Source organism: Alternaria alternata, assembly GCF_001642055.1.
Source record: "Alternaria alternata strain SRC1lrK2f unplaced genomic scaffold CC77scaffold_7, whole genome shotgun sequence".
Taxonomy (NCBI): domain Eukaryota; kingdom Fungi; phylum Ascomycota; class Dothideomycetes; order Pleosporales; family Pleosporaceae; genus Alternaria; species Alternaria alternata.
Genome location: NW_017306196.1, coordinates 1,138,612 through 1,159,360, shown reverse-complemented (window position 1 = coordinate 1,159,360; position 20,749 = coordinate 1,138,612). Strand labels below are relative to the sequence as shown.

Below are 20,749 nucleotides of genomic sequence, written 5' to 3'. Positions count from 1 at the left end.
CGCATTGCCTCACCATCGATCAGATTTGAGGTATGTCATTGTCTCTGCTACACCAATCATGACCCTCACCTATATCCGCAATGTTGAAGTACCGTATGCTGCAAGGAAGTTATACTGACGAAAGCAGGATATTCGCATCACACCATCTCAACCTTTTTCGCTTCTCCAGCTCCACGTCTCATTGACCCCATAATACCAGCGGCTCAATCAGGTTGGCGGCTCGCTGTCTACGGTACCCACTTAGGGTGACAGACCCTCCATGATGTCGTTCGCATACAAGGTGGACGAACTGCTTGCACTTCGCGACTCGGTGTCGGAATCAGCTGTGTCGATTGAGAAGTTTCCTAATGAGGATGTGATCAGAGGTCAGTCCCGGACTTGCCCTCTTCTGTCCTTCACCTTTCACCTTCCCCACCAAGGAGCATAGTGTCCAGATGCGGCGTATCCTGCACGCCCTTAACCACACACGCTGCGACCGACGATCCCTACTACACTACATCACCTCAAGCCTCGTCGTCTTGGTTACTACCATTGCCATAAGGCGAGCACAGCTGATCGTTCTCATATACAGAACACGTCCTACGCCCCTCAGTGTCCGCTTCGGCGAATCTGTCTAGCAGAGCATCGAACAGAAGCCTACGTGTACCTACTCCGGCGGCTCTCGTTCCTTTCGGCCCTCAGAAGCGGCCATCGCCGACGCCGTCGATTAAGCGTGGCAAAGCAGAGAAACTTCTCAAAGAACACGGAAGTCCCCCTGGTATACGAGTTACCGCGGGTGGCCGTATAGTTCCTAGCGACCTTCCACCGCTCGGCACGTCCCGATACGGCGACACCGCTTACAGACCACAACCACCACTGCGTGTCGCCCCAGGCAATATCCCTCAACCGCAGACACAAACAAACGGCAACAATACCGCTCGCGTTGAAGTCGTTGGCGGTCAACCAGTCATTTTTGTTGGTGATCGCATGTTCGCACTGCCAGCAGTCAACGCAACCAACCCCACGATACCTCCCACTGGCCCCGCTACTATGGACACGATGGCCAAACAGATGCTGGGCGCTTCCACGTTGGCTACTCACAATGCTCAAACGGGAGGCGCCTTTGGGCCATCACGTTCCAGTACTCACACACCATTTGCTGGCCTGGACCTGACGACACTCAAGGCGCAACAAGCGCTGAAGAAGCAAGAGCTGCGAACCGTAGAGCAGACCGAGGTATTGCAAGCTGGTCACCAGAGCGAGGCATGGCGCGCAGGAATGATCGAAAAGAAGCGGTGCCTGATCGTCGAGCTTGATGCGCTTCGAAAGCAAATAACAGCCGCTGAATCAGAGGGTAGTACTGCTCAACACAGCACCTTCTCTGGAGCGAACGCTTTAGGCTCAGCACCTATGCCGACTTTTGGACCGCAATACCAGCCAGGATATGCTCCTCCCATGTACCCATTCGCAGCACCGTATTCACCTCTGCCGATGTTCCAACCCCAACCCCAGCCTTTTGGTCAATTTCCCAACTTTACTGCTGTCGAGCCTACACCTTTTGTCCCAGCCGCGGCAAACCCGCCTCATTCTCCTCCAGGATCAGCTAGTCGTCGTTCTAGAGCTATTGAGATCAAGCCACCACCTCCAGAGGATGTCAAGAAGGGATCTATCTTGAACCCAAAGAGCCCTACATACGAGCCCGTTACCAAGTCCAGCACCACGCAAGGCGCTGTACCGCCCACTCCCTCGCCAGAGAAGCGATCTCCGTGGCGAGCACAACAACAGCAAGAACAGGGCAAACATGACCGCCGGGCGTCATCGCAGAAGCATAGTCTGTCTAGCGTTGATACCATGGATTTCTTCCCTACAAACACACATGAGCATTCCTCAACACGCGTAGCCCCACAGGCCAAGGAGACCGGGCACTCGTCCGATGAGAACACTGCTGTCCCATCTACACCGGAGAAGCACTGGCCTGCTAGTCCTTGGAATGAAGGCGATTCTGGTCGCTCAAGGCAAAACGAGCCTGCGCCTAAGCTCACTTCGTGGCCTGAGGCATTTGGCAAACAACCTTCTATGACTGCTGTACAGCAGAACGCTTTTGAGAAGCCCTTCTCCACCATGGTTGAGCGAGCTCCTGCAATGGGCGCCAACACGTCGACTTCCGCTTCGAGTAGCTTCATCGCGCCACGCGCCAACTCGGACCAACGTACTAGTACAGATGAGAACTGGCCGTTCCATGGCAAGCCGGTAACATATGTTCCGTCCACATATCAGGAGGGCTACCAGGCCGGTTACGACCATGTTGGCATTCCTGACAGTCCCGAGGTTCTGCAAGGCTACATCCAGGGTCTTTTGCACTTCCTCACAGACGAGTCGAAGAAGCGTCAAGCTGAGTATCAACACGGCATTGACTCTAGGACACCCTCGTTACGAGCGTTAGTTGCCGGGTCTCTTCCCCAAGACCCTGCTGCCAGTATGCCTTTGAACAACAACAACGCCAATGGAGGTCAGGAAAACATTCGCTCAACGAAGGGCAATCTGCAAGACGATGTCCGTCGTGACTCGGAATACGGTCAGCAAGGGAATGTTAAGGAAATTCCAGTGCAATACATGGCTCGCAGCGAAGTTATTCCGGAACGCCATCGCATCGCCTCTGCCGCGCAGCACCTGAACCCTCCAGTGATCGTTCCACGGAGGCTTGCGTCTAACTACCGACAGGCTGCGTTTCCGAGCATCGAGAACGATACAAGTCGAGGCATGAAGAATCCAGTTAATTTGTCCAAGGCGAACAACCCCTTAGACAGTGGCGTGGTTCAGCATATCTTCGGCAATCAAACCCAGAATCGCAACTATGGCACGTCACTGAGCTCGCAGCGCTTCTACCCAACGCTCAAGGAAGTGAGTCTGGGCGAACTTGGTACCCATGGCGCACCTGTCCCTCGGCACTTTGGTAACCACCGCTTGTCAGGACTGGACGGCGCCATGGACGATTTGTCGGAGATGATCAACGATACGCCTACTGACGAGCGTCGGTCTTCGGTTGCAGGGGACCTTCGTTCGGCTGAAGCACCTGTCCCCTTTGAGTATGAGGAGAGCAGTACAAGCTGCTTCAAGGTGCCCAGCAGTAAGGGCAAGCAGAAAGCGACGTCTTCTCCAACAAAGGCCGCGGATGTCGAGCGTAGTGCTGCTACATCTTCGCCGGCCAACCCACCTAGCTCGCCTAAGAAGTCTGAAGAGCATTCACCCGCAAAAGCGAAGCTGGAACAGGTGACCAACAAGTTTCGACGCAGCAAGAAGGACGACCCTCGAACCATGTCTCCAGACGAGAGGCAGAAACGTTCAGACAAGTGGCGACAGCGCTTTCGGGACCTGAAGAGGACGGAGATCGAGGAGATCGAGGCGCATCGTAGGAACTCGCGCACCTGATCGTTGATTGTGGTTTGCCGTCGTCTACTTCAGATTACTTGGATAGGTCATTGCATCTTTTCGACCTCGACGTGAACCAAGTCTACTCTTGACGCTCTTCTCCGTATAGGAGATTGCTTCTGAATTCGGCCGAGGATTACTTTCATGGAGTAAGCACTATCACCGATACCTCCTTTTAACAACAACATCTTTCCGATTGACGAGTCTCTTTTGCAACCCTCTACTACGACACAGTGGTCGCTATGGTGGCCCAGATATTCTCCGAGTTTTTTTTCTTCAACATTTGTTTCGACAATAGGCGGACTGGCAGAAGGCGGCAGGGGATGTGTCATGGGCGAAGACGAGTCGTTCTGGTCAACTATGCACCTTCTCATCTCCTTTCCGTCAGCATCTTGCGTATAGATTCAGTCATTGTATAATAGGTAGCCAGCATACTCATCCGTTGCATCGTAGAATAATACAGACATGTCTCGCAATCAGTATAGTTTAGTGACAGCCGGTTTGTTCCTTAGACTTAAAGTGAGCTGACGAGGTTCATGGTGCACGGCCGATATATCGGAGTGACGGATGAGGTCCGAAACTTGCGCTAAACTGAAATAGCAATGGTTCTAGAACAGATTGGCGTCCGAGGCGGTCGTCAATGGACGAAATGGCGGAAACATGCGCGTCCTTTGTGAGCTGTCATACATCATCTACATCATCTCCAGCGCATACATTGTGTACTTGGGGTGTAAGACGGCTTCACCATGGCAACGACCAAGGGTCAATCGATCACGATGGATCTTGTATCGGATTCACACAGCCGCGTTTGGTGCGATGACGTGCCGTTATGCTTTCGCGTTGCTGATAAATCGGGCAATAGCGTGATTTGTCCTCCAGTCGTGGGGAAGTGCTAGGACGGTTCAGTAGTCATTTCAGGCCAGAGGCGCAGCGCAGGGCTCGGGAAGGCGGATATGCATCATCACGAAGGCGCCATCGCGTGTAGGTGAGAGCGAGGGTTTGCGCTGCTTGGAAATACACATGTGCTGTGACTATGGCCATGTAGCAGGCTGATTGGTGACGAGTGAGACGGCCCTGTCTTGCTGGCTGGTTGTGGTGCTAGCTGGCCTTCGAACGCGGCTTCCCTTGGTAGACAGGGATCCGGAAGTCCCCACTTGCCCTCCGCCATCATTCGCCGCAGTCCCAAGTGGTCTCCGGCACGGCTCTGGCTTCCTTCCTTCCCAACCTGCTGGCTGGCCCTACTATACTGCCACTAACTCCTCTTTCCCCTACTCTCTGCTCTTCTTCTCCTCTTCTCCTCGCCGCCAATACCATCAGCCCGCATCTCCCTCTCCCATCGCCTGTGCCTGCGCCTTAGTGACGGGGTCATTCTTTCACCAAGCCGCCCCAGCCACCCGCACAGCGACCCTGGACATTGACCTCACCCGACGTGCCATGGCCCACTGACCGTGCAACGCGCAACCGTCACCTCCCTGCACCCGGCCAACTCTCCGAACTCCGCACACCAGAGTCGCCCGCTGCACCCTCGCATCGATTCTGTGCAACCGATATGACGCAGCTCTTTAACTCGTCCGCATCAAGTCACTCCACCATGGCCGAAAAGACGGAGAAACGCACCTTCTCGGGCAAGGCGCTGTCCACCAACAAATCAGTCAATGCAAAGGATGGCCAGGTCTCCCAACGGATCAAGAACTTTTTCCGCATCAACAGCAGCAACGACACCCGCAAGCTCTCCGACGAGGCAAATCCCAAGAACGAAAAGTCTGGCTTCCGCCAGTCGAGGTTCATTCCCCACATCTCGCGCAATCGCTCGCAGACTGTCGCCAGCGAAGGCAACCCCTTGGATGACAGCGTGTCGCCTACCGCGCACGCCAACCCATACTTCGCCCACCAAGGACCACCGGCCCTGCGCCATCACAACGCCGGCAGTGTACCTCCATCGCCTCCAGACACCCCTGAGGTGCCCAAGACGCAACTAAACGGCGCAGCGACTACCGACGACCACGCCACGAACGCTGGGAAAGAGGAATTGGCTAGGAAACTACGAAGGGTAGCTTCCGCACCTAATGCCCAAGGTCTCTTTTCCTCGGGGAAGAACACTGAGAGACCACAGACCGCAGAACTTGGCAAGCAGCCTGTGCTACACCACCCGAATTCGTCCACCTTGAGCATGGTCGAGACAAATTCGCAAGATCCAACTCATCTTCTACCAATAGAAGCTGGCAAACCCATACCCTCGGCAGGCCAAATCCGCCAGTCTGTGGCTTTCAGGAGAACCTACAGCTCCAACTCTATCAAGGTCCGCAACGTCGAAGTCGGACCAGGGAGCTTCGACAAGATCAAGTTGATTGGCAAGGGCGATGTTGGAAAGGTATACTTAGTACGGGAGAAGAAGTCTAGCAGGTTATATGCTATGAAGGGTACGCGAGCCAATTCGCAACTACAAATTCACTTGCGCTAACAAGTACAGTGCTGAGCAAAAAGGAAATGATCAAGCGGAACAAGATCAAGCGTGCCTTGGCCGAGCAGGAAATTCTGGCAACCAGCAACCACCCTTTTATCGTTACTCTATACCACTCTTTCCAGTCCGAGGATCATCTCTACCTCTGCATGGAATACTGCAGTGGTGGTGAGTTCTTCCGAGCGCTGCAAACACGACCAAACAAGTGTGTCGATGAGGATGCCGCACGCTTCTATGCGGCTGAAGTCACAGCTGCCTTGGAATACCTCCATTTGATGGGTTTTATCTACCGAGACTTGAAGCCAGAGAGTATGTCGCTTCTCAATCCTTGCGCACCTCATGCTAACAAATTCAGACATCCTTCTCCATCAGTCTGGTCACATAATGCTGTCAGACTTCGATTTGTCGAAACAGTCTGAACCCGGCGGTCGCCCGACCATGATCCTCAGCGGCCGAAGCGGTACATCATCAAACAATCTGCCTACTATTGACACAAAATCGTGCATAAACAACTTCCGAACCAACTCGTTTGTTGGTACCGAGGAGTACATCGCGCCAGAAGTCATCAAGGGCTGTGGACACACGAGTGCGGTCGATTGGTGGACCCTTGGTATCTTGATATACGAGATGTTGTATGGAACTACGCCTTTCAAGGGCAAGAACCGCAATGCGACGTTTGCCAACATTCTCCGGGACGAGGTACCCTTCCCGGAGGGTTCTGGCGCGCCGCAAGTATCGAAGTAAGTTTGGACCTGTATGTGTTGAGAATCTTGTCCTAACAACCCCAGTCTCTGTAAAGCAATCATTCGTAAACTCCTGATCAAAGACGAAACCCGACGCCTCGGATCTCGTGCTGGCGCTTCCGACATCAAGACCGCACCCTTCTTTAAGACAACGCAGTGGGCCCTACTACGGCACATGAAGCCACCGATTGTCCCTCACCAGGGCCAAGGTATCGAGACGCCCAACTTCCGGAATGTTAAGGAATCCCATAGTATTGATATTGGAGCAGCAAGGGTCCAGGGCGTCCCGCTAGATTCAGGTCTCGCTACACCCATGGGCGAACTTGCAGATCCGTTTGAGGAATTCAACAGTGTCACTCTGCATCATGACGGAGATGATCACCATCATCAAGAGAGTCATGGGCAACGGTAGACTGGGAGTAATCCGAACGAAGACGTAAAACACGTAGTGTGCTCATCACAGCACCTGAGTACCTCCTTTCTACGGGAGGGCTTTCTCTTGACTCCACTCATTTGTTGCGAAAGGATCATAGACAAATGGGCTTCTTACTCATCACAGCGGCGTTCCAGGGTATTGGGTCATCCAACTTCTTCGTTTCTCGATCGCGCCGGAGATTTCTTCAGGGCTTTTTTGTTATCAATCAGCATCTCATTTTGCTGGAAAATTATCTCTGGCGTTGTCTGTAATTTTTTGTTGTGAGCATGAATCATGCTATACTGGTCTCGTCTGGTCTGGTCTGAGAGCGGAGGCGGCTTGGGCAGAGAGATATATCGATGGGCTGGGTTGAGGGATTACTGCAAGGGGGAGGGAAAGGGCAGAAGCAATGAGAAAGATATCTTTGAGGCAGTGCTGTCGCAAATTGAAGTGACTCAAGTTTTCAACGTGACGAGATGTAAATTCAAAGTTTTGAACATTCAGGGTTCAAGTGGTGATGATTATAGAAGAGTGGAGCAAGGGCCGTCCGGATTGGCTTGGAATCAGTGGGGAAGACGCGATAACTAACTGCTAAAAGGAATGTCTATTACAAACGACACGAGTGTACAGTATATTCGGCAACCTGGATATATAAACGCCACGACGCCCACCAGTCATGCAGAGTGATATACCAATGGCTAGAGGAAAACATCTGCCACCGTGGTGACCGCTACCCATATTCCTTCCGTATGCCAGCTCAATAACTCCAATAGCCCACGCGCGCCTCCAAGCTACCCGAATTTCAAGTCCACAGCCACTTACGACAGTTCTTCGCACCACAGAGACAAGGTATCGCACCCTCACCCGGCTCATCCATCTCGTCCCCCTCTTCCTTGTCCAGATAGTCAAACGTCAGTTCCTCGCCCTTGGGAATGAACCTACGGGCAAAGAACGCAATATCGTAAACCCTCGGATCATGCTTGTTGTACGAGACGGTATACTGCCGGCAGTTGGGATCACATGAGTGGTTGATGAACTTGGTTGGTCCACCCATGAATTCGCCGTCTACGACGTAGAGATCTTTTTCGTCCAGGCCCTCTGACTCAGCAAATTTGTCGAGAGAGTACAGATAGGACATTTTTGCTTTTGAGGAAGAAGTCTCACGACGTGTAGCTTCGGCGTCGGTGATGACTTCTCCGCGGTAGGTATCGATGAATTGGCCTTCGTGAAGATCTTCCTGTAATAGTGGGTTCAACGTTAGTGGATGTCTCGCGAATACTGGTCTTTTTTTTTTTCAAAACTTACTTTGCAGCGTAGTCCCCAGCCACGCCCGTCATTCGCTCTGAAGATCTCGACTTCCACTTGACGACCGAATTGCACGTTCTTGTTACGGCAGTAGGGACCACATCTGCATTTTTCGTTGCACTCGTAGATTGGTCGACGGGAGTTCAGGTAAAAGGGCACGAGACAGCCGGTCTTCTCTCGTTTAGTGCCTTCAGCAAAGTATGGAAACTTCTTGGGGAACCCCATGGTAGACGCTCCAGTGTCGAGAGCTTCTTGATATTCCCGCTTGCCTTCATCGTCAAGGCGGCTCTCATCGACTGCAGCATACTCGAGACAGTCGCATTTCTTTGTGTACTCGCATCCAATTTCGCGGCCCATGTGTGGTGAGCATTGCATGCAGCCTTGTTGCGTTTCAGTAGATGCGCGGTAGACGCCTTGTTGCAGCACGTAATCGGAAATGTATCGAAATCGCAAGGATGGAGTGGCTTTGTCAACCACATTGAACAAGTGGATGCGTTTGCCCGGTAGTTTCTCCAGTCTACGTACATACTCGTTGCGGATCAAGGTTTGTGCTTTGTCCACACTGGCATGATGTGCAGACCGGTTCATCTCCAGTGTGGGGATATCACGGATCTCAAGTTCCGGTATACCTTGACCTGATGCCTGTGTTGCATATTAGTGGTGAGAAAAGGCAATCTGCTGGAAGACTCACTTTACGACAAAAGATGTGGCCATATTCATCGGCATCTAGAACACCGTTGTAGACGTCTATGGTTGGAGATGTAGATGTATCGACACAAGGTAAAGATGGTGACCGAGACGCTGACGGCGTCCGGCGTTCTTGAAGTCGTCGGTCAAAAGGTGATGAGCGACGGTCATGTTCCGATTCCTCGTTAGGGCTCTTCCTTTTTCTGGATGTTTTTGTCTGCTGAATCAATGTCGTATTCCTTGAAGTAATTAGCAACAAGCTATGGTGATGGGGAGATGTAGCTCACTTTTCCCTCTCTTCCAGGTAATCTTGAATGTGTTCTAAGCAGCGCACTAGCTCCTTCACCGAATGCCAGCTGAAAGGTGGCTTCGTAGTCGATGTTTCCGATTTCCATCGTACTAGGTATTGCTCATCCTGGATCTTGATATCAGCACGGAGCACGGGCCATACAGGGTGAAGGAGTACCAACGCCGTTTTCAGAGCAATTCGCGACCACAGAGTGCACCTAGAGACAACGTAAGTGTTACTGCGTGCAAGTTTAGTGCTTTAGGAAGCACTTACGCGGTCTACGCGAACACGGCGCCTCGCGTGTCCGTTTGTTGGAATTACGACCATAGCCGGCATCCCTAAACCCGCAACTGCATCGCGTTAGCTTTACTAACAGTCTAGTTAAGATTCTTTAAAGTATTTCTAGCAAATAATTTCAAGCATAGATTGCGCTGTAGTATAGACTTGCGCTGTAAGAGTAATAAACCTAGAAGATTGTAGAGTCGCTTAAGATTTAAATTTAGAAATAAAGTCTTACTAGAGAGACTACTAGCAAGATAGAATTATAGTAGACGTCTGCTTCTTTTGTTAGAAGAGAAGTAAAGTTAGGCACCTTAATTCTAGAGTAGGTTTGCGAGTGTACCGCGGGTACAGCAAACACTACTTAGTAAGCAAGTGCACAGACTACGCTATTAGTGATCTCTCACTAGTAAATCTATATGCCTATCTTACCTAGGTAAACATCACTTTGAAGGTTACTGCCTCCTACTAGAAGATATGCTAGCATTTTCTCCACTCTCGCAAAATTGCGAGACTATTCAAGTTTGGCCCTTTCTATACCTGAACGTAGCCTCTACATGCTAGATTCACATACTAAGAGCTAGCGCGTGCAACATCTTATGGCAGATTGCTCTCAATAAAGACGCGCAGTGCGATTCTCTCGCATGCTCGTGTCTTCAATGTTCGTGAACGCCCTGTGATGCGCTAATCTGAATGTAGCGCGGCCGTAGTGGTTTATCGCTATCTTAGCGCCATCAGCCCTCCAAAAAAAGTTTGGCCGCAACTCAAGCCTCTGAGCGGAGACATCGTCGCAACACATCATAGCAAATCATGGCATCGGACGCGCAAAACAACCCCTTTATAAGGAATCTCGCCTCTAGCGGTACGCATAGTTTGTGATTGGAAAACCTCAGATCACCAAGCTAACGTTTGCGACAGACAAGAAGGTTCGCGATGAAGCACTCAACTCACTCAAAACCTACCTTGGCGCGCAATCAGAGATATCGGAATTGGACCTACTGAAACTATGGAAGGGACTGTTTTATTGTATGCGCTTTTCATACTTCGCCTCGTAATGATACGAGAGCTTCGCAACCAATATCGCAAGAACTAACAAGATACTCCTAGGCCTATGGATGCAAGACAAACCCGCCCTCCAGCAAGGCCTATCGCGCGACCTCGCCTCTATAGTCTCGAGCCTCCGAACGCCCGTCGTACTGCCCTTCGTCCGCGCTTTCTTCCTCACCATGTCCCGCGAATGGACTCATATTGAGGCGCTGCGATTAGACAAGTACCTCTACCTTATCCGCCAATACCTCAATGCGTCCTTCAAATTTCTGAGCAAAAACAAGTGGAAGAAGAGTTTGCTAGAGCAATGGAATGCCGTCATGGAGGAGATACCCCTGGAATGCCAGAATATGAGAATTCCAAATGGATTGAGATACCACGTCATGGATGTTTGGGTCGATGAGATGGAGAAGGTCAAGGGAGAGGCATGGGAGAAAGAAGACAAAAAAGAGACATTGGAGACGCTGGTGCTGCCTGTTGAGAAGATGGCCAAGGATGGCAAACTGAAGCCGCTGAGAAACGCGGCGAAAGAGTGTTTAGCTGATGATAGGATAAGAGCATGGAGAGGGCAGGAACTGGAGGAGGCCATGGAGGATGCCGAAGAGGAGGAGGATTCGGAGGCAGAGTGGGGAGGCTTCGCAGACTAAGAAGCATGGCTCTATGTGAAAACCTGGGAAGACACATTGCATATGATTTCAGCGAGGCGTTTATGGAAGATTTGTTCTGCATGTAGGACATGGAAAAGTGTGATAGCATGAAAGGTATTCTACAATCCGCAGAGGCTCCCGAGACCACATTCAGAAACAGGACGTTGGCCTTCATGGCGCAGTCTCTCGCAACCACTCTCATCTTCTCAGTCTTCGCGCGTATTGATAGCACCATCTGGATCAAATTAGCTGGCATCCTCACAGCACAATGTAGCAGATACTCACATCCACCGCTGCTCCTTGCACTACCGTTAGTCTTCCCCTCTTCTGTGTACTTTCCTAGCAAATCTGGCCGAACGAAAAGCACATACAATCTCCAGAAAAGCGGCGGTACCAAACACGCCACACTAGCCGCAGCAACCCCCTTGCTTAGCGCTGCATTTGGCCCTCCTCCTTCTATCAAATCCAATACTATCATGGGGATCAACACCGCTTCTCCAAGCCCCAGGAGCATATACGTGGGTCGTCGACTCTCGATACCATTGCGCGTGTTGGTCGCGCCCGCAAGCAAGGCGGACGTCAGACCGCCTACGACCAATCCGCCGAAAAGACGGGCGAAAAGGATCGAAGTGGGGTTGATATCGCGAGAGGGGTTGTTTAGAAGGAGGGATAGCGTCCAGCTTGTGTTTGTTATTAGTGGTATGGTGAAGAGGTTTGCGAAGGCTTCTAAGAGGAAGGCTTTGCGGACTGTGGAACCATTCTGAGATGGGTCGGGTGTGATGTTTGGATTTGTGGCAGGGGATTTTGTGGTCGGCATCTCGGTGGTTGAATAGGTGTCTCGAGTCGAATTGCTGAGGAGTCGCAGGTATGAACAGAATATAGCAATCAGATATGTAGTATGTCATTGCCGTAGTTGATGTTCTAGCCTACTCATCTGGTATGACGAGTACAGACGTCATCACTTATTCGAGGGACAACAACCATCACCTCAACCAAGTGATCATAGCAAGAAACTAGCCAATCTTGTTTCAGATGTATCGTCTTTTTCTGGCTCGATGCAGGTCTGCGAGATGTATATGCATGCAGGGCGGACTGCACCCTGGCTAGTCGCGTCTCTAGTCAGGAACATGTACACGATCAGGTAACACCAGATCCGTAGCCTGCAGAACCACATCGCGACTTCGATGCTCCATCTGCGCGCTTCTGGTATCGTTCCTTCAGTAAGAGGCACGACTTCAGTTCATGCCATGTATCTTGAACCACTTTGTAGACTACTCTAAGATCGGGTAGCTTCACCACTTTCATCGCGGGCAGATGATATAGGAACCTGGAGATTATCCCTGATCGTCATTATTGGGTATAGATATCCATCTGGTTGATGCAGCGATGATGGAAGTGAGAGACGGAAATGATGTCAGATCTGGGGTAGGGCTGGCGGGAACGCTAATTTCGTTGACACAGCGTCCAACCATGGCGCACTTCAGCATTCTTGGACCGCCGGCTACTGACCGCCAAATACTTCCGGCAGTAATATTCCGTCGCCCACCACATTATTGAAGCGTGCAACTTCTGGGCCCATCATGGGTCGACGACCCAACCAATTGATCCTCGAGTACTTCGAGCGCGGTCCCAAGCTGGAAGATGCAAGTAATCGCTACCAACACACGTGCAAGTCGTGCGGTGAGAAGGTGAGCAACCCCGCCCTGGAAAAGTTGACGACGATAGCTGATGGAAAACAGTTTCCTAAAGGTCGCATAGATAGCCTCACGAATCATCTCGTTAAGAAATGTCCCGCGCTACCTCTCCAGGACCGCCAGCGCGCGCTGCTGCAGATGCACGAGCTGCCTCTCCCCGACAATATGACACAGGCGGCCAGTCCAAACGCACCGGGACCGAGCCAAATGCAGCATGGCCAGAAAATGAACCTTCCTTTTGCGCCTTCCAAGCAGCTCTCAGCACTGGAGACGCTGGCCGAGGTGTCGCGACAGCATCTGGACCTCTCTGGGAAGCGCATGGCGGAGAAGCAGCCTTCACAACCACAGAACAACCATAATCACAACCACAACCACAACCATAACCACAATAACAATGCAAGTCATGCAGGGCTGTTGGATGAGTTTCTGATACAGGATGATCGGCCCGATGGCTCTGATATGGGTGGTCTATCACATGGTATGGATATGTCGCATGCGCCAGCGATGCCATCCATGTACCAGTTCAATGGGCCTTTACATCATTCACCAACCGCCTCACCTCATATAGGCCACATGCCTCTGGGAAGCTCTGGGTCAATGTCGCATATGGTCCCCTCGCTCGTTATGGCAGCATCGGCTGCAAACGATCTCATGCCACTGTCAAACGGCATGCCCATGGAATCAGACATGAACCTGTCGGCACATGGGATGCAAGGCATGTCGGACGGGAAGTTCTTCCATCCGCAAGGACGCCATCACTGGCCCAACATACAGCCCAACTCGCTCGACCCGATGCTACAGGACCATGGCAAGGAGCAGATGCACGCAAACGACCAGCTGAACAAAGGCATGGGCCAGCAACGGCCGCTTGCAATGAGTCCAGGTAACCAGACCCACTTCACCACCGACTTTAGCATGAACCAAAAACCAGTGAAACCCAAGGTCAGGGGTCGTTTCACTGACTCCAGGCGAAAAGAAGTCCAGGAGGTGCGAAAGCGAGGCGCGTGCATTCGGTGTCGCATGCTCAAGAAGCCGTGCTCAGGCGATAACCCGTGCAATACCTGTCAGAATGTCGAGAGCGCGCGATTATGGAAGCAGCCGTGTATCAGGACAAGGATCGCAGAGGAGTTCGGTCTCTACTCTGCAGGACTCCATAGTGTGTTGGCATTCCATGCAACGAACCAAGCCAAAGGTCAGATACGACTCGATCAGACACCAGGACGCATAGAAGCAACCCACTTTCCTCATTCCGGCATATTTGCTACATTCACACCGCTGAAGTGTCAGCAGACGCAAATAGCACAGAATACGGATATCGATCCTGCGATCTTCGCCGGCCTAGCTTCTCCGGATCTGGAGCTGATAGATAGTGATGACGATGTCAGTGGGAAGCTAGACCATTACATCAAGAAGATGGGTGGCCAGTTTTCTGATACCGAAGATTCGAATTTCATGAGGATGACGGTGAATGTCGCAAAGAGCGTTGCATCAACAAGCGCAGACGGACTCATATCAAAGGCACTGGAGCTATGGAACCTTACACGCGTACTCACATCCCGGAACTTTGAATGGTACTTGTTCTCGAACCCTTCCTTGGCACCCACCATCACTCCGTCCACTTTGGCGCCAGCAGATTTGGAGGACGCTATCCGTACACCCATTACACCTCTCGATCACGAATCGTCCTACAATCTCATCACCATGCAACTCATGGGAGCGACTGAAAAGCGTGCCGCATGTCTAGCCCGTGTGGTGATGAACGATCTCGAACGCCGCCTCCTCCAACGTCAACAAGCCAACCCCTTTGAGACCTTCCTAGTCGCCGTAATCCTCCTCGCCTGTGTAGAGCGCATGTGCTGGCTCTTCCGCTCCTGGGATCTGCCGTCTACCACCCCATCTGCCCCAGAAGCTGACGGAGACGCATTCAAACAACCAGCCCCTGTCGACAACGACATCGCTACAGCCCTTCAATCCACTTCTTCGCCGTCTGCGCCTACGTTGGATATCTCTTCTCACCAAGCACCCCGAAACCCCAGGTGGCCACTTGATAAATCCCCATCGACGTTCTCTCAGCAAGGCGAGAAGTTTAGCGATATACTCAACATGCTGCTTAAGATGCGGGGTGTCCCTCCCAAGCCCACGCCCCGTAGCCCAGACGGCGTTTTGTCAGTGTGGGGTGAAGACAGCAATAACGATAGAGTACGGGAATGGTACGACGGCATCGCCGTTACGATGCAAATGCTAGATCAGAAGACAAATGCGAGGTTTGTGGGCGAAGATCCTAAGGAATGGGAATTGAAGTTTGTTAGCAAGATTATACGAGGTGATTAGGAGCTGTTTCATTATGCTGGGGGTATTAGCCTCTTGTTGTGGATGCATGTATGGGAAGAGATGGATATACAGAGTGTTGTCATGATGGATGGGTGGGTGGATGACTGAATTATGAAACGACTTGATACCAAAAAGTTATAAGGCATGTAGTTTGACATGATCGTGTTCGCGCTTCGGCGCCTGAATGAAGAATTGTTGTTGTCACACAAATTTCTTAGTTGATGTATCGACTATTTGGCATGAGTAAATGGATTGTGATATGGTGACCACTATTTAGACATGGGGATATGCAAGGGCCTCTCCCTATACGCCATAACGCCGCATAAACGAAACATGCATGCTGTGTACAACAAGTTGGTTCAAAAGTAACAGAATGTATGACTCGCTCAGCTCTTGAGCGCCTCAAGCCGTCCCCGCATCTGGGCGAGCATTTCGGCCTGATCGTCTTCTTCCTCCTCCTCCTCAGCTTGTGGCGCACTAGGTAGTTCTTCCTCCTTGGCTTTACTCGGCGGTAACCTATCCTTGAGCACCTCACTCAACACCTTGTCAACCTCCTCCTCGGCTTCATCAGCCTCACCCTCCAACATCTCGTTCTCGCCCAACGTGTCATCCAGCATCTCCTCTATGATACCCGCCTTCATCAGCTCAGAGCTTAGCTCCCGCATTGTGCCCGTCAGTTCTGGCAATCGCACCAGACTGTTTACATCCTTCATGATGCCTGTGCTCGCCTTGATGCTGCCTTCGATTTTACGCACCGAGAAGGCTTCGTTGACTTGCATCTGCACGCTATTGAGCTGCGCCTTGGACGTCATGAGCCGGTTGTTTTGTTTCCGTACGCGGATGAGTTCGCGGGCGAAGATGCGCACGTCTTGGTTGGCTTGCTTTGCCATAGAAGGGTTGCGTTGGGCGCGTTTGGAGGATTGTTGGATCAGCGTTTTGGTTTTTTGCTCCGTGGCTTTGAGCTGTTGGATGTCACGGTCGAGTTTGCGGACATTTTGGCGGACGAGGGCGTTGCATTTACGCTTCTATAGACTTGTTAGAGGGTTGGACAGCATGGCTAAAGATAAGACAATGTACCTGCTCCTCTGGTGTGGGCTTCCACAGGAGACCCCTGATGGTCTCCATAATGGGCGCTCAGTGTGGTGTACTCTGAACGTCTGAGCAAGTCGATGCCCAGGTGTCGTTGATGTATGCGCGATTTGGTGCGGATACAGCGGGAGTCGGTGAGGGCGTGTGCAGCGCGTGTGGATTTTCAAGCGTATCAGATTGCTCGAGTTGTATTCAGGCGATTAGCGAGTGGTGGGTAAGAGGTAAAGTGGTGGCAGCAAGGTGAGTTGCGATGTCATGTGCATGTCCAAGGGTCCCGAGGTGTTGTGGTAGCGGTGCCTTGCAACGGCTCCAGGATCGAGCTCGGGCCCATTGTGACGTTGAGCTCCTTCGCGGGGCAGTTGCAACCCACTAGCCTCAAGCATCGAGCCCTGGAGGATTGCCAGCCAACGCAACATTGGCAGAGGCAATCAAGCGCATCTAAGACACCTATAGAATCTCCAGCTGCATATCCCTAAGAGTTGCTTTCCGTAATTGATCGACCAAAACCGGGGCGTTCAACTTCAAGATTCCATAGAGCTTCTATTGCTTTCCACGCTAGTCCCTCCACATCACTGCATTTCTTCCGCCTTCAATCTGCTCGTCTAGCCAAACACTACATTACAACTACACAACAGACGCCTCATACAACCACTTCTACATCCCGAGCAACCCTTCAAACTCGATTAGAAACAACACAAGAGAGTTCTCACCCTCAACATGACCACTGTCACTCCCGAAGGTAAGCTGCAGCCTTGCCCCCTACGCGAGCTCTTGAGATGCTATCGGAGCACTACACATAGCCGTTCGCCCGCGTTCAACGCAAGGGCTTACGTACATCTTGAATCGCCTACTCGCGACAGACAGAAAAGCATCAGCAGAGCATGTACGAACCATACTCAACAGATACTGACGCGCGACAGTCACCTGGGCGCAACGCTCATCCAGCGACGACCCCGAGAAGAACTACGTATACCTCACCATCGTCGCCGCCGATGTCCCCGAGTCAGACCTCAAGTTGGACCTCAAGGAGCAGTCACTTAGCTTCAAGGGTACCTCAACATCCAAGAAGGTCACATACGCCATCGACCTTGAGTTCTTCGCCGAGATCGACCCCAAGGAGTCCAAGATCAGCCACAGCGGACGCGACGTCACAATGGTACTGCGCAAGAAGGAACTCAAGGAGGAGTACTGGCCTCGCCTGCTCAAGGACAACAAGAAGATGCACTTCCTGAAGACTAACTTCGACAAGGTAAGCTGCGCGACACCGGATGAATCAAGAGCGATACACTAACTCATCATAGTGGGTTGACGAGGACGAGCAAGATGAGGCACCCGAGGACGAGTCCATGAACCAGATGAACCCAATGGGCGCTGGCGGTATGGGCGGTGGTGACGGTGGCTTCGGCGGCATCGACTTCAGCAAGCTCGGCGCAGGCGGTGGCGGCGGTATGCCAGGAATGGAAGGCATGGACATGGCCAGCATGATGCAGAGCATGGGCGGTGCCGGTGGAATGCCCGGCATGGGAGGCATGGGCGGAGAGGACAGCGACGACGATGATGACGACATGCCCGAGCTTGAGAACGACGAGGACAGCAAGGACAAGGCAGCACCATCAGGCGACAAGCCCAAGATTGAGGAGGTTGCGTAGTTGCTCCATCTTCTCGCGACAAGCTTATGACTGCAAGAGATTGATTGGGTGGCGCGCATGACTGGCCGGCGTTACTGCTCGATCTTTTGGGGGTAGGGTTTGGAGTCTGATACCTGACCGAGGATGGGAGATGGTTGCATCTACAGGTCGCTGCGTATTTCCGAGTCCGTCCTAAGTGTGCTATTGCAGGTAATGATCACATCATGGAGTATATGACAAAAGAATACGAATCATGTTTTCATGGCTGAAACAAATTTCAGAATGTTTGACAGTCTGATGTGGTGGTTGTATCATCTATTGGGTATCTTCTCTGTATGCTAGATCTCTATTTCACCGTCTTTTAGACCAACATAGGCGTTCCTTGAAAGCCTCATGACTTAGTACCTATACCGTAGCTATCATATGGAAAGTCCTCTAGGCTCTTGTGGAATCTCCCCCATCCATCGTCGATCTCTCCTGGCATCCCAACCCTTCTCTTGCCTTGCGCAACGTCGACTTCAGTCTTTTGCAACTGCTCCTCCTCGTCCTCCTTGTGTTCCCCCGTCAATCCTGCCAACACCTCCTTCTCTCTTCCCTTATACTCCTCAAGCAGCCCAGGATGCGGACACCAAACCACCTGCATACCTGCTCTCCTTCCCGACTCTACGCCCGGCACGCTGTCTTCGAATACAAGGCATTCCTCTGGTTTTATGGGTGTCTGACCCTGCTCCTCAAGCGTCTTGTTCAACGTAGATAGGGCTAACAGGTAGATGTCCGGCGCGGGTTTCCCTCGTCCAGCAGGTATCCTAGGGTCATCACCCAACACTTGGTGTTCCTTTTTGAAATTCCCATCAAACAGATCCTTCATACGCGCAGTCTTGATTTCGAACATGGCCTTTTGACTGCTCGTCGCGAGCGCCATGTGTACGCCCCTGCTCTTCAATCCTGCCAGCAAGTCCACAACACCAGGCAATGGCTTACATTTTTCGAACAAGTTTGTCTGGAGTTCTTTTTGCTCTTTCAAGAATTGCTCGTGAGATATGGGAAGTTGCGCCCACTCATGGAAGATCTTGCCTGCCTGCGGGCCGGGGCGACCTTGGAGCTGTGCTTTTATGGACCATGGCAGGGGAGGGCGGCCGTAGCGTTCGAGGATTGTGTTTGTTACAATGCTGTAGAGGTCTTCGGAGTCGATTAGAAGACCTGAATGTGTTAAAACTTATGGAAGGAACCAGAGTAATTGCTTCATTACCATCCATGTCGAAGAGCGCTGCCCGGATGCGGGGTGGTGGGGTTGTACTACATAAAAGTTAGTATAATCTTGTGTTGATTTCAAGGTTCATACATACGTAGAGCTCATCTTGGAAGTTGTTTGAAAAGATGTAGGTAGAAACCTGGGTATTGAAGATTCTTGTAGAGATTCAATGGAGTATTGTAGAAAGTTGGGGTTGCCTGGATGTTTACCCCACGTGGCCGAGGCACGCTAATCGGACCTCGACAGACGTCACTTCGGAAACAGATCTACCTTTTCTGCACGCGTCCACACATAAACTTTGGTAGAACACGCGACCATGGCATCACAGGACGAAACGGCGGTAAAATCAAGTACAGCCGTAGCCGAAATCGCGACACCAGAAATCTTTCCGCCAGATGAAGAGAAAAAGCTGCTGGACGAGTCGAACACGGAGAAAGCTTCCGCGAACAAAACATTCACATCCGGCGAATACAACGGCGCGATACAAGGCTATGAAAAGGCGCTAGCAGTATGCCCTTCTTACCTTGAATACGATATTGCCGTCCTCCGTTCCAACATTGCAGCTTGCCACCTAAAGTTAGAAGAGTGGAAGCAAGCCGTAGAATCTGCGACCCAAGCTCTGGAAGCGTTGGACCGGATAGATCCTCCACCACAGAAAAATGAAGGCAAAGAAGTAACAGGCGGTGGCGCAATTGCTGAAATAGACGATACAACCGAACTCTACCTCGACGCCCTCACCCGAACCAACCATACGATAAACGACGTCCACAAACTCCGCACGAAAGCACTCCTACGTCGCGCAAAAGCACGCCATGAAGTTGGTGGCTGGGCGTCTCTACAAGGATCACTGGAAGACTACCAAGCCCTTTCCAAGACGCCTCACCAGCTCTCGAGCCTGGACCAGAAAGCTGTACAGGCAGCGTTGAGGAAGTTGCCGGGGCAGTTGGAAGAGGCGAAGAATACGGAGATGGCGGATATGATGGGCAAGTTGAAACAGCTCGGTAATGGCATACTGAAGCCGTTTGGATTGAGCACGGATAATTTCCAGTTCACGAAAGATGAGAAGAGTGGGGGATATAGTATGAACTTCAACCAGGGTGGGAAGTAGACGATATCCAAGACACAATGTTACGCTTTGGTAGCCGCTGAAGCTCAGTCATGCCCAAGGTCTCCCTCATTGCATATGAGGCCCAATACAATCTATGGGAGTACCGGAACCACTTGGAGAACGGACTACAACCACGAACTGTGCTGATTCCCTGGCATTTTACGTCATTAGATTGTCTGTCTATCCGATTCAATGAAGAGACTACTGACCATTCGAGTCCCTTACAACGCGGTACGCCCTACCCTGTTGAGGATCCCACCAATCTTTACTCCAAAGTTGGGCTAAGGTCAAAACATCAGTAGAAGACTCTTCTTCTTCAACCATGTGAAACGTACTGATATTGTCATAATAATCACGATAAAACTG

General features: G+C 51.6%; 11 protein-coding genes across 11 annotated transcripts; 7 read left to right on the top strand and 4 right to left on the bottom strand.

Annotated features, from left to right (window-relative positions):
* Positions 1 to 262: 262 nt before the first annotated feature.
* Positions 263 to 3,408, top strand: CC77DRAFT_1093742 (hypothetical protein; the record flags this gene model as incomplete). The annotated part of the gene is made up of 2 exons (XM_018529698.1): positions 263 to 365; positions 572 to 3,408. 2 exons carry the CDS (start codon positions 263 to 265, stop codon positions 3,406 to 3,408), a joined length of 2,940 nt encoding a protein of 979 aa, XP_018387733.1.
* A 517-nt stretch (positions 3,409 to 3,925) lies between these two features.
* CC77DRAFT_795596 (hypothetical protein) lies at positions 3,926 to 4,322 on the top strand. The gene has a single exon (XM_018533228.1). The coding sequence runs from the start codon at positions 4,069 to 4,071 to the stop codon at positions 4,273 to 4,275; it is 207 nt and encodes a 68-aa protein (XP_018387732.1). The 5' UTR covers positions 3,926 to 4,068; the 3' UTR covers positions 4,276 to 4,322.
* Positions 4,323 to 4,483: 161 nt separating this feature from the next.
* On the top strand, positions 4,484 to 7,308 carry CC77DRAFT_986514 (serine/threonine-protein kinase ppk14). The gene is made up of 4 exons (XM_018536220.1): positions 4,484 to 5,828; positions 5,879 to 6,178; positions 6,225 to 6,609; positions 6,658 to 7,308. Exons 1-4 carry the CDS (start codon positions 4,958 to 4,960, stop codon positions 7,022 to 7,024), a joined length of 1,923 nt encoding a protein of 640 aa, XP_018387731.1. The 5' UTR covers positions 4,484 to 4,957; the 3' UTR covers positions 7,025 to 7,308.
* A 521-nt stretch (positions 7,309 to 7,829) lies between these two features.
* Positions 7,830 to 9,635, bottom strand: CC77DRAFT_1060195 (SET domain-containing protein; the record flags this gene model as incomplete). The annotated part of the gene is made up of 6 exons (XM_018528318.1): positions 7,830 to 8,264; positions 8,333 to 8,974; positions 9,024 to 9,258; positions 9,307 to 9,434; positions 9,490 to 9,525; positions 9,582 to 9,635. The coding sequence occupies 6 exons, from the start codon at positions 9,633 to 9,635 to the stop codon at positions 7,830 to 7,832; spliced, it is 1,530 nt and encodes a 509-aa protein (XP_018387730.1).
* A 709-nt stretch (positions 9,636 to 10,344) lies between these two features.
* CC77DRAFT_1039663 (nucleolar) lies at positions 10,345 to 11,603 on the top strand. The gene is made up of 3 exons (XM_018527166.1): positions 10,345 to 10,449; positions 10,506 to 10,613; positions 10,695 to 11,603. Exons 1-3 carry the CDS (start codon positions 10,398 to 10,400, stop codon positions 11,279 to 11,281), a joined length of 747 nt encoding a protein of 248 aa, XP_018387729.1. The 5' UTR covers positions 10,345 to 10,397; the 3' UTR covers positions 11,282 to 11,603.
* CC77DRAFT_1019312 (hypothetical protein) lies at positions 11,353 to 12,292 on the bottom strand. The gene is made up of 2 exons (XM_018524808.1): positions 11,567 to 12,292; positions 11,353 to 11,516 (listed from the first exon to the last, which is right to left on the bottom strand). Exons 1-2 carry the CDS (start codon positions 12,096 to 12,098, stop codon positions 11,488 to 11,490), a joined length of 561 nt encoding a protein of 186 aa, XP_018387728.1. The 5' UTR covers positions 12,099 to 12,292; the 3' UTR covers positions 11,353 to 11,487.
* Positions 12,293 to 12,784: 492 nt separating this feature from the next.
* On the top strand, positions 12,785 to 15,509 carry CC77DRAFT_960348 (hypothetical protein). Its single transcript, XM_018535603.1, has 2 exons — positions 12,785 to 12,969; positions 13,021 to 15,509. The coding sequence occupies exons 1-2, from the start codon at positions 12,862 to 12,864 to the stop codon at positions 15,304 to 15,306; spliced, it is 2,394 nt and encodes a 797-aa protein (XP_018387727.1). The 5' UTR covers positions 12,785 to 12,861; the 3' UTR covers positions 15,307 to 15,509.
* A 22-nt stretch (positions 15,510 to 15,531) lies between these two features.
* On the bottom strand, positions 15,532 to 16,862 carry CC77DRAFT_1093736 (hypothetical protein). The gene is made up of 2 exons (XM_018529697.1): positions 16,384 to 16,862; positions 15,532 to 16,331 (listed from the first exon to the last, which is right to left on the bottom strand). The coding sequence occupies exons 1-2, from the start codon at positions 16,429 to 16,431 to the stop codon at positions 15,693 to 15,695; spliced, it is 687 nt and encodes a 228-aa protein (XP_018387726.1). The 5' UTR covers positions 16,432 to 16,862; the 3' UTR covers positions 15,532 to 15,692.
* Positions 16,863 to 17,112: 250 nt separating this feature from the next.
* Positions 17,113 to 18,044, top strand: CC77DRAFT_1030217 (HSP20-like chaperone; the record flags this gene model as incomplete). Its single annotated transcript, XM_018526574.1, has 3 exons — positions 17,113 to 17,134; positions 17,316 to 17,644; positions 17,697 to 18,044. 3 exons carry the CDS (start codon positions 17,113 to 17,115, stop codon positions 18,042 to 18,044), a joined length of 699 nt encoding a protein of 232 aa, XP_018387725.1.
* A 370-nt stretch (positions 18,045 to 18,414) lies between these two features.
* On the bottom strand, positions 18,415 to 19,400 carry CC77DRAFT_1039659 (HAD-like protein; the record flags this gene model as incomplete). Its single annotated transcript, XM_018527165.1, has 3 exons — positions 19,370 to 19,400; positions 19,273 to 19,319; positions 18,415 to 19,223 (listed from the first exon to the last, which is right to left on the bottom strand). The coding sequence occupies exons 1-3, from the start codon at positions 19,378 to 19,380 to the stop codon at positions 18,415 to 18,417; spliced, it is 867 nt and encodes a 288-aa protein (XP_018387724.1). The 5' UTR covers positions 19,381 to 19,400.
* On the top strand, positions 19,387 to 20,691 carry CC77DRAFT_795380 (hypothetical protein). Its single transcript, XM_018533227.1, has 2 exons — positions 19,387 to 19,402; positions 19,522 to 20,691. The coding sequence occupies exon 2, from the start codon at positions 19,592 to 19,594 to the stop codon at positions 20,381 to 20,383; it is 792 nt and encodes a 263-aa protein (XP_018387723.1). The 5' UTR covers positions 19,387 to 19,402; positions 19,522 to 19,591; the 3' UTR covers positions 20,384 to 20,691.
* Positions 20,692 to 20,749: the final 58 nt, after the last annotated feature.

Bases quoted from the DNA above. Each gene is read 5' to 3' on its own strand.
- CC77DRAFT_795596 (XM_018533228.1), top strand. From the start codon at position 4,069: ATGCGCGTCCTTTGTGAGCTGTCATACATCATCTACATCATCTCCAGC.
- CC77DRAFT_986514 (XM_018536220.1), top strand. From the start codon at position 4,958: ATGACGCAGCTCTTTAACTCGTCCGCATCAAGTCACTCCACCATGGCC. The intron at 5,829-5,878 runs GTACGCGAGCCA...TAACAAGTACAG, and splicing joins CAGGTTATATGCTATGAAGG to TGCTGAGCAAAAAGGAAATG. The intron at 6,610-6,657 runs GTAAGTTTGGAC...TAACAACCCCAG, and splicing joins GGCGCGCCGCAAGTATCGAA to TCTCTGTAAAGCAATCATTC.
- CC77DRAFT_1039663 (XM_018527166.1), top strand. From the start codon at position 10,398: ATGGCATCGGACGCGCAAAACAACCCCTTTATAAGGAATCTCGCCTCT. The intron at 10,450-10,505 runs GTACGCATAGTT...CGTTTGCGACAG, and splicing joins AAGGAATCTCGCCTCTAGCG to ACAAGAAGGTTCGCGATGAA. The intron at 10,614-10,694 runs GTATGCGCTTTT...AGATACTCCTAG, and splicing joins ATGGAAGGGACTGTTTTATT to GCCTATGGATGCAAGACAAA.
- CC77DRAFT_1019312 (XM_018524808.1), bottom strand. From the start codon at position 12,098: ATGCCGACCACAAAATCCCCTGCCACAAATCCAAACATCACACCCGAC. The intron at 11,517-11,566 runs GTGAGTATCTGC...AATTTGATCCAG, and splicing joins TGCAAGGAGCAGCGGTGGAT to ATGGTGCTATCAATACGCGC.
- CC77DRAFT_960348 (XM_018535603.1), top strand. From the start codon at position 12,862: ATGGGTCGACGACCCAACCAATTGATCCTCGAGTACTTCGAGCGCGGT. The intron at 12,970-13,020 runs GTGAGCAACCCC...GATGGAAAACAG, and splicing joins GCAAGTCGTGCGGTGAGAAG to TTTCCTAAAGGTCGCATAGA.
- CC77DRAFT_1093736 (XM_018529697.1), bottom strand. From the start codon at position 16,431: ATGGAGACCATCAGGGGTCTCCTGTGGAAGCCCACACCAGAGGAGCAG. The intron at 16,332-16,383 runs GTACATTGTCTT...ACAAGTCTATAG, and splicing joins AGCCCACACCAGAGGAGCAG to AAGCGTAAATGCAACGCCCT.
- CC77DRAFT_795380 (XM_018533227.1), top strand. From the start codon at position 19,592: ATGGCATCACAGGACGAAACGGCGGTAAAATCAAGTACAGCCGTAGCC.